We start from the raw sequence: 17344 nt of genomic DNA on the forward strand, positions 1-17344 counted from the left end.
GGATGGAGAGTAAGAGATGGGACCATTCCCTGTGGGTGAAAAGGGGACGGATGAGGTCAAGTTGCCACCTCAAATGCCTGAAGCGGGCAGGTAAGATGACATGAGGGCAGAGCTCTGAGTGCAAACAAGGGGGAGCAGAGTGGCCCATGGTAGCTGGACAGTGCCTGTGCCGTCCAGAGGGGAACTACTCCTTGGCTCCGCCAGACACCACATGCAGGCCTGCAATTCCCATTTCTGCTGATTAATTTCAGTGAACCAGAAGTTAGAGAGTCTCTTTTTATCTGAAATCTCCTGATTTTTAAATGTTGGTGACGGTCAAATTTGTTGGAAAATGCTGTGTGGTCCAAACTTGTCTGATCTCTGAGGGTCTTTCCCACTGGGAATCCTTAGTTATTGTATTAGCTCTTAAGCCCATTTTGCTGTTCAATTTCTCCCCAGTTTAACAAGAATCTGCTGAGCAATTGAGGTGATTACATCACGAGCCCATTGCTTCAGATGCAGGCTAGGAGAATTAGTTAAGGCACGAGAGGTTCCAAAGCACCTAAATGTTTGGAAAGGGCTCTCCCAGGAAACCATCTCAGGGCTCCTTGGTTAAACTGTGCATGTAGTTCTCCTTCCCCTAAAAAGAGAGACAGACGTTATTGAACACCTACTGCATGCGGGTCCCTGTGCCCAGCACTGAAAGACACTGTGATTCCTTTTTAAGTTCCTTAAGACTAATAGGGAAGACTTTTGCCATGTAACTGGCTTTACAAGATGTTAAAGGTCACTGGCGTTTATTGCAGCAACCAAGGCTAAGAGGCCATTAATGCTTTTTCTTCCCCCAAATTCTGGTTCCTTCAAGGCCTTGCTGACTTGAGATGATGATGCCCTTCAAGGTGACTGCCAGAGCATTTAGGGTGCCTGAGAAAGATTGCCGTGCTGAGCCCCCGCTAAGCTTTTCACAGACATGCCCTGAAGGAAGCTTCTCTCAAGCAGCTCACTGGGGAACCGAGTGGTGGAAACACCAAGGGCCACAGTCCTGTTCTTTGCTGCTTTGGTGCTGGGGGAGGCTGAGAACATGTCCTCTTTTTTACTGTCCCAGAGTGGAATGTTCCATGATCTGGATTTAATAACCCAGGAAATGACACATCCTTAATTGAAAGAGCTGCTATGCATTGGGAGAAATGTGCCTGGGAAATATTTTTACTATGGCCTTGGCCATTGTGCCTTCATTAATGTCTTCTTTCTTCTTCTCTCATGCTCCCTGCCTGCTCCCTCCCTCCAATCTGAAACAATTAAATCTGAAACTGTCTGGACACTGTGCAAGCCTTTCCTCCAGCTCCTGTCCCCTCCTGTCACAGACTTTTTAGTTAGAGTGGCCTCTGAGTCTTTATTGAAGGTCTCTTTCTAGATTTTCTCAGCAGAGTGGCCCAGCTTCTGCTCCATCCCAAACTCTTTGAGGATAAATCCAGAAACAGTGGGAATATCAGCAGCCCACGGCAGAGGAACTGCCCAGATGGGCTGTGCTGCCTGTGCATGGGTCTCTGCTTCCTGGTCTGTTCCTAGAGAGGCCACTTGTGCACTCTCAGCAAAGGCAGATTCTCCTGCAAACCTAGCAGCCACCGGGTAACCTTGCTTGCTCCGTCAGCAGAACTTCTAAGCGCTTGCTCGCGCCCCCACTGTTTAGTCTGTGAAATTTGCTGAGGTTCCAGAATTGGCTCACTTCATACTTTGCATCTGAGGTCATCACTGATTCCCTGGGGCTCACTCTGAGTTTCTTTGTCCCATGCACTTCAAACTGGCCTGGTGTGTGTATGGCTGTCTGTCTTGTAGGACTTCCCAGAGCCGTGTCCCCATCAGACAAGAACACAGACAGCCTTACCATTTCCAGATGAAACTGGGATGGCAGACAAGTGGGTACCATCTGCCGCCTATTCTCCCAGCACACACACAGCTGAGTGGGATGGCCTCTGGGTTAGTTCAGCTTAACAGTCATTTGTTGAGCCAGCCCTGGTGGCTTAGTGGTTAAAGTTTGGCGCTCTCCGCTTGAGTGGCCCAGGTTTGGTATCTGGGTGTGGAACCACACCACTCATTTGTCAGTAGCCATGCTGTGGCAGTGGCTCACATTGAAGAACTGAAAGGACATACAACGAGAATATACAACTATGTACTGAGGCTTTTGGGAGATAAAAAAAAATCATTTATTGAGTGCCTACTGTGTACCGGCTGGGCAGAGGAAATGTTGCTCTGTTCAGCAGAAAGCTTTTACTTGCCCTCTGACCCCTTTCAACTGAGTTTAGTGCATCTGGTCATTTTCTGGTGATTCCAGGCCTGGACTTCATTAGATGTGCAGTGTTGCTCAATACTTTCCTAAAGGTACAGGCTTCATAGATAGAGGGGCCTGAGCTTGAATTCCAGCTCTGTTTCTTACTAGCCGTGTGACCTTGGACAGACCACATAACTTCTCTGAAATTCAGTCTCCTCATCTCTAAATGCAGGTAACACTAACTACCTCACCACCAGGTTATTGGGAGAATTCAATGAGATGTGCAAAAAACACCCAGCATGGTGCCTGGCCCCTGGTAGGTTCTCAGTAAATGCTAGTTATTACTGATTTCACTGCCCATGAAGAACTCTGTTCCCATAACTTCTGAGTACTGGGGTCACCAGAAGGGCAGAAGCATGTAGACAAATGTCATGGAGAAGATTTTGCTATAACTTATGGTAAACTTTTTTCTTTCCCAGCATTTTGGCTTAAGACCAGCCCACCAGTACAGTTAGTCACCTTCCTGATGGACTGATGGCCTCTTCATGGAATAATCAGTTGGGCTTCCATAACCAACACGATAGTCTCAAGATACTAGCTCTTCCAAATTGTGTGCTCAGGCAATACCCCCATGTACTCATGAAGCAGACTTCTAAGCAAGAGCAGTGGACATAAAGGGATGCATTGTTCTCTGTTCAAATGGTATCAGAGGGATTGTATTAACCTTGACTTATTCAGAGCTGGATCAGAAGAAAACCTCTGTCGTGAAGGTGGCTGCGTGTCCCTCCAGCTAAGCTTGCCTGCAGCCCAAAAAGAACTGGCTCTGGAGTCTGGGTCTTCTCCTGGTGCCCATATACTCCTCTGGTTTCTTATCACAGGTCCAGTATCTAGGCCTTTAAAGACTAAAACTTCGGGAGCATTCTGGCCAGACTCCTCTTCCAAAAATGATTACGTAGGGTTTCTCAGAATTGCATTTTTTGGTGAACCTTGGGGTAATCAAGTTGGGGCATCTCAGACATGAAGAATTTTCCTGAGTCAGCCTACATCCTTTATCCTCATCAATGTAAAAATCAAGTCCTAAAATCTCTACATCTTTTCTAATTAGTGTTTAACCTCTGTCATTTGAGGAAAAGACTTTTTAAACTTAAACTTTTTATTTTGAGATACTTGTAGATTCACATGCAGTTAGAGTAAACAATAGAGAGAGATCCCCTATGCCCTTTACGCAGTTTCCCTCAATGGTAACATCTTGAAAACTATAGCACGATACCAGAACTAGAATATGGACGTTTATATGGCCAAGATACAGAAGATTTCCTCCACACAAGGATTCCTCAGGTTGCCCTGGTAGACACACCCTCTTCCCTGCTTTCCCTGCACCCTTCTTAATCCCTGGCAGCCCGCTAATCTGCACTCCTTTTCTGTAATTTTATTATTTCAAGAATGTTATATTAATGAAATTGTGCAGTCTGTAACTTTTTGGGATTGACTTTTTTTTACTCTGCATAATTCACTGGAAATTTATTTGATTTATTCAGGTTGTTTTATACACCAATAGTTCCTTTTTTTCTTTTCTAAGGATTTATCTTTTTTTTTTATTCTGGTAAAAAACACACAGCATAAAATATACCATCTTTACCATTTTCAAGTGTACAATACAGTAGTGGTAACTATATGCACATTGTTGAGCAACACATCTCTAGAAGTCTCTCATTTTTCAAATCGGAAATTCTATGCCCATTGAACAACTACTCCCTTTTTTTCCCCTCCCCCCAACCACTGGGAATCACCATTCCACTTTCTGTTTCTAAGAGTGACTGTTTTAGATACCTCGTATAAGTGGAATCAGGCAGTATTTATCCTTTTGTGACTGGTTTATTTCACGTAGGATAATGTCCTCGAGATTCATCCATATTGCATCATGTGACAGGATTTCCTTTTTTTTTTTTAAGACTGAATTCTATTCCATTGTCTGTATATACCACATTTCTTTGTCCATTTATCTGTCAATGGATGTTTAGGTTGCTTCCACCTGTCAGCTATTGTGAATAATGCTGCAATGAATATGAGTGTGCAAATATCTCTTTGAGATCCTGATTTTTCTTCTTTTGGATGTATACGCAGAAGTGAGATTGCTGGATCATATGCTAATTATATTTTAAATTTTTTCGGGAACCTCCGTAGTGTTTTCCATAGTGCTGCACCATTGTACATTCCTACCAACAATGGACAGGGTTGCATTTTCTCCATCCTCACCAGCACTTGTTATTTTCTGGGGTTTTCTTTGTTTTCATATATATATATTTTTTAATAAGAATATCTTTATTTTTATTTATGTTTTTGAGGAAGATTAGCCCTGAGCTAATGTCTGCAGCCAATCCTCTTTTTGCTCAGGAAGACTGGCCTTGAGCTAACATCTGTGCCCATCTTCCTCTGCTTTATATGTGGGACGCCTGCCACAGCATGACTTTTGCCAAACAGTGCCATGTCCTCACCTGGGATCCGAACCGGCCAACCCCAGGCTGCCAAAGTGGAACGTGCGAACTTAACCACTGCGTCACCGGGCCGGCCCCTGTTTTTGTATTTTTTTCATAGTGGCTATCCTAGTGGGTGTAAGGTGATATCTGATTCAAGTTTTGATTTGCATGTCCTTGATAATTGGTGATGTTGAGCATCTTTTCATATGGTTGTTGCCCATTTGTGTATCTTTTTTGTAGAAATGTCTATTCTAGTCTTTTGCCCATTTTTACAATCAGGTTATTTGTTTCTTTGCTGTGAAATTGTAGGAATTCTTTATATACTCTGGATATTAACCCCTTATCGAATATGTGGTTTGCAAATATTTTCTCCCATTCTGTAATTGCCTTTTCACTGTGTTGTTCTAGTTCTCTTGCTGTTTCTCCCACATCTGCAGTTACTTCCTCCACTGAAGTCTTGAACTTGTCAAAGTCATCCATGAGATTTGGCACTGACTTATTCCAAACTCCTGTTAATGTTGATATTTTAACCTTTTCCCATGAATCACTTGTGTTCTAAATGGCATCTAGAAGGGTGAATCCTTTCTAGAAGGTTTTCAATTTGCTTTGCCCAGATCTGTCAGAGGAATCACTGTCTATGGCAGCTATTGCCTTACGAAATGTATTTCTTAAATAAGACTTGAAAGTCAAAATTACTCCTTGATCCAGGGACTGCAGAATGGATGTTGTGTTAGCAGGCATGAAGACAACGTTAATCTCAGCTTCCTGGGGCACTTGAAGTACTCAGGTCCCACTTTGGAAGGAGAGTCAATCACATCAGTGAATCTCAAAGAGTGAAAACACTTTGCTGCTGCCAGGGAAGGTCAAAATTAAGTTCTAGACTCATCAGCTGGTCGCTTGTGCAGGCGGCACTGGGGGGAAGGGAAGCCACTTGTCCCTGCCCTGTTCACAGCTGCTGGTCCCTGCCTTTTCTCTTTCCCTCCCACCCACAGGGAACTGTGGGAGCCTCCCACTCCCCGGGCTTATGATGGGCCACCTTGAGAAGTGGTTTTAACCAAGGTGGGTCTAGAAGTCCAGTTTCCCTAGTCTGCCTTTTTTGATACCTGTGGTTACTGGGGGCCACTTGTTCCTACTGGAGAGAAGTGGGAGTTCTGGCTACCCACGTGGACTCTGCCGACCTCAGTAGGGGTGAGCTGTGGCCTTTTTACTGCTCAGTAGTGCTTAAAGTCCTCACTGTCCACCAGCCTTCTTTATTCCAGCTGAGCAGGGATGAAATTCAGGCTCTCTACTGGGCCTTCTCTGATGCCCCAGTGGGTTGGTTGGGGCACCTCATAATAACCTGGTGAGGGTGGAGGGTGGAAGTGTAGACTCCCCACTGGCATTTTCTGGCATTTGGCTGGAGAAAGTGGTTCTTGTTTCCAAGTCTTGTGTCCTGCTGGCTGCCCTTCTCAGTCATTTGGTGAGAGGGCTGGCTTTTCTTGTCGGAGCTCGTTGCCCTTTCTGAGTTGCTCCCTTCCTTAGCTCCACATCTGGGATATAATAAGGCAAAGGGAAAACCAGGGAATTCACACTGTTATTCCTGGAATGCCAAGGTCCCTAGCTGATCTCCCTTCTTCCACCCCCCTTTCCCAGTCTTCTCAGGTGCATTTTATATATGCTGTCTGGGGATTTTAGTTGGACTTAGTAGATGGAATAGGGAAAAACATGTCTACTCCATCTTCCCAGATGGGAAAAAGATTTTTATGAAGAGAATATCTTCTCCTTTCTGGATGCTTCTTATAATTCAAGTAGTGCTCCTTTTTGTTCCAAAATCTGTCTCACATACAGGCAGTTTTAGTAGAGAACCGAAGTTGACTTACTATGTGAGAAAATGATGCCATTAAGGTTGTCAGTAGAATGTTTTTCTTATGGCTTCCTTGTTTTAGCTGCTGCCACAGGTGATGGCTTTAGTTAAAAAAAAATAACGAGCCCCTTTTGTCCCCACTGGTCACTTCATTATTTTGATGCAATAGACTTTCATCCCAGGATTGCCATGCTGATCCAGGTCCCAGAGCCATGAGTGTGCTGTTCTCTGTCCTCCTTGACCTTCTGACCTTCACCCCAGTTGCTCCTTTGGCTGGAACAGGCCTGTGTGTCACGTAAGTTCTGCATACTTAGCCTCCGAAATCCTCCTCTGGGAGACGAGCTCAAGGGGAGTTTCTTTTTACGTTCTAAAGACCACTGGTATCCTTAACTGCCTGGCCATGTCAGCCACCTTGTCAGGCTGGGAGGGACCCGGCTATGATATGCCTGGGGAGACAGGCCCCTGTGATCAGGGCCGAAAAGAGGGGGAGAAAATATGAAACATTTAGGTAACTAGTGTACGTTCAGCACCAACTGAGACTTGGGCAGAAACTAGAAGTAGGAAACACAAAGAGTATAAGGTATAGTTACTCCAAAGGAATCGAATTGATTAAACTCTTTTGTTTTTAAAATTGTAAAGACTGGGTTCGGAACAATGTGGTTACTTTTAGCTTACCACTCTCACAACTTTTTCTCCTGGTGACTCAGTTGTGTATATTATATTTTTTGAAAACTTATCACTGTAGAATTCTTTCTTTCATTACTGTTACTATATTTTAAAAAATGAGAATGCTTTTTTTGCTCTATTTCTTGTACATGTTTTTGTCCTAAAATCATTTGTTAAGATATTGTGGTGTCATTTGTCAGTCTCTTATATATAAGGCTTAGACTTTGTGTCTTAGAATATTATTTTTGAATTAGGTGTATTGAAAGTGCTTTATAAATTATCAAGCAGTAGAAAGATATTATCATTATTTGAGAATAAATTGTTTCCTTTTTTTTAATCACGGAAATACTTTTCAAGACGGTTTAGTGGAAGAATATGTGATGACCTTGTGGTTTGGGTTCTGTCATTTTTAGCGTTCCCTTGGTGGCTTCCAGACATAACAGCATATACCAAAGAAGGGGAAAAATTCTTCCCCAAGAACATTCCACGGTCTAGTCTTGATTTTAAAATAGTTCTAAGTGTAATAGAAAAAAAGATTAGTCAAAAATAATGTAATACATTTATTATAGGGTAAGCTCAGAATTCAAGACACAGAGAAAGAGTCAGACATATAACTCAAAGGCAGGGCTGCAAGGTTGGCCGGAGGAAGGCTGGCCCTTGGTTAAAACCGCTTGCTCGTTGAGGTGACCCATTGCCTGCCTGGAGGGTGGGTGGGTCTCCCAGTTCTCTGTGGGTGGGGGAGGGAGAGAGCCAAAGGCAGGGACCAGCAGCTGTGGACAGGGTGGGCTTCCCTTCCCCCCACCATAGCCTGCAGAAGTGACTAGCTGGTGAGGTTAAATTTTGACCTTCCTTGGCGGCAGCAAAGCATATGTCACTCTTTGAGGGCTTTGTTCTCCATCGTGAGATCATGGTCGTATTCAAAGAGAAAACCGGGAGCTTCATTGATGTGATTGATTCTGCTTCCAGCCCGGGACCTTAGTATTTCAAGTGCCCCAGGTGGCTGACCCGACAAGAAAGAGAAAGAAAAGGAGAGGGAGAGGTAACTTGGGGAGAATTACTGAGGGAAGACAAAAACCTTAGTTTTCTTTTTAAAATGGAATGTGAACAAATTACACAATGAGTGGATGGGAAAGAAGTGGGTAAACGTAATATAAAAGGGCTCCAGCCCTTAAGACAAAGTGGTTAGATGTGCTGAGAAAATGGTTGGTAGCCACTGCCCGCATCCTTAAACCTTGGAGGCAGCCTGGCGGGCTGGATAGCTTACGGCTTTATTACTCACATTACAACTTGTTTACTTACAAACATCCAGCTGCATCGACAAATTGCACCACCATCTGCTATTTGCTCTTTGATCGCAGTGGGCACACTGTCCCTTTTCCCTCATGGGTGACGGCTTCTGGAAAAGCAGCCACGGTAGAGAGGCAGGAGGTGATCTGGGCCCAGGAGACCAGGTTGCCCGTTTCCCTGGCACAGCCCTCAGAGGCCCCGCTACCCTAGGGGAACCCCTGTGACCCATGGGGGCAGGAGACCAGGTTGCCCGTTTCCCTGGCACAGCCCTCAGAGGCCCCGCTACCCTAGGGGAACCCTTGTGACCCATGGGGGCAGGGAGAGGGCATAGCAAGGAGGAGAGAGGGACTTGACCCACTTGGCAAGTTTCATTCACTTCCCTAGTAACCTGCTGAGCCCTGATGCTGTGCCAAGCACTGATCCAGGCCTGGGAATACGACAGTGAGCAAGGCAGAGCAAGGCAGAGCAAGTCCCTTCCCTCATGGGGCTTCCTTTCTAGGAGGAGACAGACAATAAAGAAATAAACAACTGCAAGTATAATCCTTGGCAAGAGTGAGAAGTAACCTGGAGAAAGGTGCAGTAGACTGAGGGGGCAGAGCAGTCGGGTTGGGGTGGATGTTTTCAGTGGAAGGTCAGGGAGCCCTCTCTCTGAGGAGTGACATCTGAGCAGAGACCTGAATGAATGTGGGAGCCACAGGGCTATCGACGCAAAATAACCAATAACCATTCTATAGATAAGAGAAATAAAGTGAATTTTACTTGAGTTAGAGTAAGGATTATAACCTGGAAAGCCTTAGGAAGCATTTGGGAGAAGCATGGTTTTCAGTACAGTCTTATATCTTTTGAGAACAAAGAACATACATGAAATCTGCCCAGGATACATATTCATCAAAGTTGCAAAGAGGTATTCAGTTGCAAGTTAGCAGGTCAACATGACCCTGATGTTGGGAAAGGGACTAATCTGGGTTACCAGTGGGGCATAGGAGGGGAAGTCTGCATTCTTATCCTAAGAGAGTGCTTTCTTTACTTTAATGGTCAAGCAGATATACGATGTGTCTTTGATAGGCCAGGTTTTTAGTTCAACCTGAATCAGTTTTGAACCTGAATAGTTACCCCATATACCTCAATATGTGAAAATCTCTTATCAGGGCCACCTGGGAGAGAGTGTTCCAGGCAGAGGGAGCAGGAAGTGCAAAGGCTCTGAGGCTGGTGTGTGTGAGAAACAGCGTGAAGGCTGGTCTGACTAGAGCGGAGTGAGCAAAGGGTGGCAGGGGATGTGTTTAGAGAGGGAAGCAGAGCCACATCTTTTAGGGCCTTTCTACTTTTTGTAATGAATATTTACTCCAAAGGAGATAAATTGGATTAAACTTGTATTTTGTTATTAAAACTGTAAATATTTGGTTCTAAGTCAGATGAGAACACTTTGAGCCACATCACGACAGTCTGATTCTTGTGTTTAAAATATTCCTCTGGCCTCTAGTCAAAAATAAGACCGTCCTGGGGCTGAGAACGGCAGCAGAGGGACAACATATGAAGCTGGTCAGCTGTGCTGGTATGCCGTGTCATATCTTGGTCACGCGCTGGAGGTGGGATGGTGAGAAGGGGTGGGAGTCAGCATTGACTTTACGGGTATAGCTGACTGGGGTAAACCTCCTTTTCACCCTGCTCCTTCCCCAGGACTAGGCCCCGAAAGCTCTTCTCCTGGAAAATGGGCTCTGGAGGAAAGAGGCCCACAGCTCTGCCTGTCTCCTCCTGTTCTGGGGAACCCAGAATGATGGGGAAGGTGTGGAAGGCACCCCAGTCCCTGGGACTGAGCTGAGGCCTCTGCTCCATCCCTTACATTGGACTGGCACTTTTATAGTTTACAAAGCACTTGCATTGTTCATCCTTGCCACCAACTCTGTGAACTAGGCAGGGCAAATACTATTGCCTCTGTGTTGTAGGTGAGGAGACCAGAGCTAGAGAGCCATGAGAATTATCAGAGTTTATAGAGACAGAGAAAGCGCTTTGATATCATCGGGAATAAAGAACACTGTGATTTCTGCTCAGTGAAAAGAACTCATGTGGCCCGGACTGAGGAGGCCCAGTTGAGTTTTTAGTGGTCAGATTGTGGTTGACATTTTCTCTCATCTAAATTTTCTTTCTTTTTTTTTGAGGAAGATTAGCTCTGAGCTAACATCTGCTGCTAACCCTCCTCTTTTTGCTGAGGAAGACTGGCTCTGAGCTAACTTCCGTGCCCATCTTCCTCTACTGTATATGTGGGATGCCCACCACAGCATGGCTTGACAAGCAGTGTGTAGGTCTGCACCCGGGATCTAGGCCGGTGAACCCTGGGCCACCGCAGCGGAACATGCGAACTTAACCGCTACGCTGCTGGGCTGGCCCCTAAATTTTCTTTTGACGTAATGTTGTTTATGTAATTTAGAAAGAAGCAAAGCATTCCTGTTCCATGGGATTAGGCCAAAAAGTAATTGAATTACTAAAACCATTTGGAGAAATAGCCTCATTGCATTGAAGCAGCAGCCAGCTCTGACTGCAGACACCTCACAATACTGGCAGGAGGTCTGTGGCTGAGTAAAGAGAGGGCTTCGTCCATTGGGATAACTTCTGTCCACTCTTTGATCAGGGGTGTCTTTGCTTGGAAGCGGGGGCCTGATGAATTTTTTTGAACTTCTGACGTGTTCTCATAAATTTCCAAACATTCTTTCCAGTTTAGACCATTCTCAGCCTCCAAGTGGACTGGTCATCGACAAGGAATCTGAAGTTTACAAGATGCTTCAGGAGAAACAGGAGTTAAATGAGCCCCCGAAACAATCCACTTCATTCCTGGTTTTGCAGGAAATCCTGGAGTCTGAGGAGAAAGGTAATCAGGCCCTGGTGAGGTCAGAGGTTCTTGATTAAGGCCTGGGGTGAGGGTCAGTCACTGCTGAAAGAGAACTGTGAGCTTTGGAAAACATGGCTTTTGAAATGCTAAAAACTTTTAAAAAGAGAGTGAGAGGGAGAGAGGGAGAGAGCAAGAGTGCTTTCCATCACACCTGGCTGGCTGATTACACCTGGCTGGCTGGTCACACCTGGCTGGCTGATTACACCTGGCTGGCTGGTCACACCTGGCTGGCTGATCACACCTGGCTGGCTGTTTCCTGTTGCATGAGCATTAGGAGGCTGAGGTGGGGGTGAACTTGACGGCTGTGGGATTCTGTTGGTCTGTCCCTTGGCCATTTGTTTGGTTTGAATCCACGTACCAGGCTTGTGTGGTGGCACAGGTGTGAGTGGGTGAAGGCCATGGGCAATGACAGGCAGAGTGAAAAGGAATCGGCAGCTCAGAGGAGCCAGGCGCTAGGCTTTCAGTTGAGGCCACGTTTTGTTCTTGCTCTAGGGTGAATAGCCTCCTGAGAGCCTGAGAGCGCCTGGTTTGGCCACGTCCTCCCTGTGTGACCTTAGGCAAGTCTCTGAACCTTTCTAGGCCTGTTTTCTCATCTGTCAATCCGGGATAAAAATCCTTTCTTCTGAGAATGGATCAAACTTCATAAATTGCACAGAACACCCATCACCATGCTCGGCACAGAGTAGGTGCTTCATAAACTATTATGATGTTTGAAACATCATCCAGAGGCTCTGGGCTAGCCTTAGCTTATCCACAGGAGCCCTGATGCCCAGGGGCACCCACAGCCACCCTGTGTGGCTCTCTAGGTCACAGGAGATAGTATTGGCATTGTAGACATCATGTACTGTGTATTTATTATAATTTTCAAGCTGATGGCAGTAAAGGTATCTTAATTTAACAAAAGCAGTATATTATGAGAAATTTTTGACAGATGGGTGTGTTGAAGAGGGGTTGCTTTTTCCTCATTCTCACAAAGGTGACCTGTGAGCAGCAGCCCTTAGGCCCATCTGCCTCCTGGGTTGCCATTCACAAGTGCCTTCTGATTCTCATGATCACCCTGTTACCGGAACACTGGGTTCTTATTGTTCCCCAGGATGGAAATCAAGAGAGACAACAAATGGGAGTAGAAAAGTAAAAGTTTATTAGCTTGTGCACAGGGGTTGCACAAGGGAGCCGGTGCAGAATGGAAAGGAGCAGGTGACCTGCCTCTTAGTGAATGGGATTGTGGGGCTTTTATTAGGCAAAGGCTGGGAAGGAGTGCCTCGTGGTATGTAGACGTGGGGTTGCGCTTGCACTTGCACTTGCAGTGTTGTTCAACATGCCACCATGTGCATTGCATGTATCATTAACATGCTAGCTCTCCACCCCAGGTGTGATTTTTAGTATGTTAATGGGGCTAGGTTACCTTCACTGTACTCCTGGGTGCTAGGGCACATGCGTAAGCCCAAGAAAATCCAGAGGCTGCGGAATGTGGATCTTAGTGGTGTCTCTTTCATTCTCCTAGCTTGTTGATTGGTTAGGGGCCTTATGTTGTTAAGCCAGCGGCCTTGCAGATGGCCCTGTCTCGTTAGGCTGGTTCCTGTCTCAAGATGAGCTACGAAGGACTTTTCTGGAGAGTTGGGTTTTGCCCCTTCCTGGTCTCCACGATGCCCAACCCTCCACACTCTCTGGCTTTCTCTTTTCTTGAAGCTCTGGTACCTCACTGGCATCCTGCTTTCTACTGCTCTCTCCACCTCTCCCCAACATGCCTGCCTCTGAGGAGAGAGTTGATGCTCCTGGGAGGGACACCTGGTAACTCTGATGGTGAGACCTGCTTCAGCCAGGCTCGGAGGGATTGCCTGGATTGCTCCAGGCAGCAGGGGGAGGTCAGAGCTGAGTGCCCTCTGGGAGAGTCATCTCCCTGCTCAAAGCCCCCAGCTGCAGATTCAGCTTCCTGGGAGTCCGCGTTGAGCTGAAAGTTCCCAACTGAACACACCCAACACCTAGGCTTCCTCCCCATTTGGGTTGCTTCTTTAGAGAAACTGGGCATTTACAAGCATGGGAAATTAGGAAGAGTGTTCTTTTATGCTAAAAGGATATTGTTCTGCCAGAAGTTTCCCCCTTTGCTTAGAGTACCTGTGCAGTTCAGAAGGAGTGAGCCCTAGTCTGTATAAAGTTCCAGTGTTAGGCCTGACTGACACATGATTTAGGGGCCAACCATTGAGGATGACAGTTTTGTCAAAACATGTGAGAAGCCACAACTTACTCTACTCTTAGAACGTGCAAAATCCTTCAATTAAGAGAGAAGTCAGTCAAACCTAGCCCAGATTAGGACATCATAGACAGACACTGCAGAGCTTATCAGATGCCCTTGTGATGCAGAGAGGGACCTGAAACCCAGGATCACTGAACTGCCCTGATGTGGCAGCTCCATGCCCATCAGGACCTGGACTCCTTCCATTCTGTGCTCCATCTACCAAGCCTATGGTTTCCATTCTCAAGGTTACCTTGTGGTCCTCTTTGGCAGCTGATGCTCCAGCCATCATGTCCTCTTCCAGACACCAGGAAGGAAGAAGAAGGAAAGGACTAATTGGGGAGTTCCTCCTTCAGATGAGCCAGGTTTCTCTTTCCTAGAAGTCCCACACTACTATTCCATTTACATTTGATTGACCAGAATTTAGTCACATGGCCACATTTAGTTGCAAGAGAATCTGAGAATCAGTTTTCCCCCCATTGGGCTGGATGTCTTCTTGTCTCAAAGAAATCAAGATTTTAGTAGAAAGGAAGAGGGAGATAATGGATCTTGTAGTCTCTCTCATATCTGTTAATATGTACTTGCATTAAATTTTCACTGAATGTAACAGCATAAATTCCCATCCAAACATCCACCACATGCAGAAGGCTCTCAAGGGAGGGAGCTCAAATTCCTGTTTTCGTTTGAGATGAAATGACCGAAGCACAGGGCAGTGGCTGATACATAGTAAAAGCACTTGGTGTGGGTTACTGTCATTTGAGAAGGCCTCTGGTTGATAAAGCAGCTCTGCGTGATACAAAGAGCCTGGGCATTCAGGATCTGCCTCTGACCCCCCATGAGACCTTGAGCCAGGTGCTCATCTCTCTAAGCTCTAGTTTCTGCACATGTCCAGTCAGGCTAATAATGGCCACCTCATGGGATGGTTAAAGCGTTTTGGGAAGCAGCGTGTGTAAAGTGCCAGGCACCCAGTCAGTGAGGTCCCCACGGGAGGTCTGGCTGCAGCAGGGTTGGGTGATGAACCTCCAAAGACTCAATGTGGGTTTTCTCATTTTGGTTGAAATTCAGCCTCTGGACTCGGAGAAAGGGTCCTGGGTTCTTCTAGCTCCGTCTCGGTCTGGATCAAATTCCAAAATTTGCAGGGAGAAGGAGCCTTTATTTTTTCTAAAATTGTGGTGAAATACACATAACATAAAATTTACTGTCATAATCATTTATAAGGATACAGTTCTGTGGCATTAAGTTGCATTCATATTATTATGCTACCATTTTCACCATCCATCCACAGAACTCATCTTGTAAAACTGAAACCCTGTACCCATTAACACTCACTCTCATTGCCTCCTCCCCCGAGCCCATGGAAACCACCATTCTGCTATTCATTTGACTTGAATTTGTGCTTGTATTTGTACATGTATTTGTATTTCAAGTACTTCATATGAGTGGAATCATATAGTATTTGTCTTTTTGTGACTGGCTTATTTCACTTAGCATAATGTCCTTAAGGTTCATCCATGTTGTAACATGTGACAGGATTTTCTTCCTTTTAAAGGCTGAATAGCACTGTATTGTATGTATATACCACATCTTGTTTATCCACTCATCTGTCCATTGAAGGAGACTTTTAATGAGAGGAGACTTGGAAGGAGATGTCAGGGAGTGAGAAAACACAGCGGGGGCCAGAGGCTCGAGATAAGAAAGCTGGAGACTTGTTTAGGAAGTATTGGGGCTCATTTTGACTGGTGCCCAGGGTTCCAGGGGCTTCCTCAGATGGTCTGAAATCAGATCATGGAGGACTCCCAGGTGCTAGGTTAAGGACTTGAGTTTGATTCGACAGGCAATGTAGAGCCATTGAAGGTTGTTGAGCAGTGAAGTAGATAGAAAAAAAGCTGTGCTTTACTCAACTCATTTTTACTTTTTGTCCAGAAAACTTTGAGATGAAATGTTCACTGGAAGAAGAGGAATGTTGGTACTTGCCCAGAGTCTGGAGGAAGCTAATATTTTTACTGTAAGCTAGTTGAGAGGGAAGGAAGAAGTGAAGTTGCTTCGAGTTTGCAGTGTTGTCTGAATAAGTGAGAGAAGAAAACCGAGCCAGCAGGTGGCGCTGCAGGGCTGAACAAGCTGCGGTGAGGACAGCTTTATCCAGCGCAGCCTCCTCTGCCCCTGCCTGCCCAGTTTCATCCAGTTCACTTCTCTTTATTCCGGAAAGGGATGTGGATTCTCCTCCTACCAAGTGGGGTTTGCGTGTCCCTCCTTTCTTCTCTCCTTCTATCCGCTTGTAGCCCCCACCTTTTCCTGGTCATTTTTCTGCTGATCGAATGAATTATGTGAAAAACACAGCCCCATCACCTAAGAGACCCTGACCACACTGATTTGGTTTCCTCAGTACAGTCGGTCTCCTTTCCCAGCTGCCTGGGTATGCAGAAATGCTGCCATTTCCTTCTTTCCACAGCTGGTCGGCAGCCAGGGTGTCTCCAGCACACAGCCAGAAAATGAGGGAGCTCGTTTGGGATATTTAGAGGCATAGAAGCTGCCCACCCAGGCCCTTATGGGATCCCTCTAGGCAGGGCCAGGAGTAGGTGAGGTGAGGGAGGCAGAATGTAAGCTGGCACCAAAAAACTCAGTAATCAGACAAAAATGATACGTTAATGCAATTTTTTTTTCCTCAGGAAGATTGGCCCTGAGCTAACATCTGTTGCCAATCCTCCTCTTTTTGCTTGAGGAAGATTGTTGCTGAGCTGCCATTGTGCCAGTCTTCCTCTATTTTGTACATGGGATACCACCACAGCATGGCTTGATGAGCAGTGTGTAGGTCTGTGCCCAGGATTGGAACCTGTGAACCCTGGGCTGCCGAAATGGAGCACACAAACTTAACCACTACGCCACTGGGCTTGGCCCTGCAATATTTTTTTAAAAATCAAAATTAATGCAAAAAAAATCTATAATTTTTATAAAGTTGGAACTGTATCCAAGGAAGGGAGTAAGGTTTAGGAAGGTACCTTGGGCTCGGTGATAACCACAGCACCAAGGTGGTTTCCCCTAATGTACCTGCGCTGGGGCAGCACCAAGCCTTCTCCAAGCCTGGTAGAGCTCACAGCTGAAAACAGTGGAAACCCTGGAGTCTCCCCATCTCTGCCCCTTCTCACATGTTGCCAGATGGACTTCTGCATTCATCAGTTCCCCAGTGCAGGGGGTTCCCAGCATTGGTGGGGGAACCCTGAGGGATTGTGCCATAAACACCTGTGATAGGGCTATTAAAAGTCCCAGGCTGCTTTTACATATTCCCTCTGGTTGTTCTCCATAAGGCAGCAAAGTATCCCAAGCTAGCTCTCACACTATGTTACTCAGCAGTGGGTTGCAGCAACAGATGCATTTCTTGGTCGTGTTACACGAGGGCTGCTGGTCAGCTGAGGCTTGGCTGGGTTTGGCAGGGTTGGGCCTGGCTCCATGAGTCTTCTCATTCTGGGAGCCCAGCAGAGGGAGGCGTCACTCGTCAGGGCTTGCTGTTCTTGTGGCAGAGGGCAGAAGCTCAATGGAGACAGGACCAAACCACACAAATGCACTTCGTGCTTTTGCCCAAACAGAGCTCACATCTGTTCACATTCCTTTGGTCAAAGCAAGTAATGTGGCCGAACCCAAAGTCTCTGGGATAGGGGGGTGTCGACTGAGAGCAGGGCTTCTCAGACCGGGTGCTGTTGACGTTTTGGGC

General features: G+C 46.0%; 1 protein-coding gene across 1 annotated transcript in view; it reads left to right on the top strand.

Moving 5' to 3' along the window:
- Positions 1 to 17344, top strand: part of PDLIM1 (PDZ and LIM domain 1) — a 42450-nt gene that overhangs the window by 22273 nt on the left and 2833 nt on the right. Inside the window, exon 5 of the mRNA XM_014858440.3 lies at positions 11233 to 11384. Coding sequence (XP_014713926.1) covers positions 11233 to 11384 — 152 coding nt within the window. The remainder of the gene's footprint in view (positions 1 to 11232; positions 11385 to 17344) is intronic.

This window comes from Equus asinus, chromosome 2 (assembly GCF_041296235.1).
Source record: "Equus asinus isolate D_3611 breed Donkey chromosome 2, EquAss-T2T_v2, whole genome shotgun sequence".
NCBI lineage: Eukaryota > Metazoa > Chordata > Mammalia > Perissodactyla > Equidae > Equus > Equus asinus.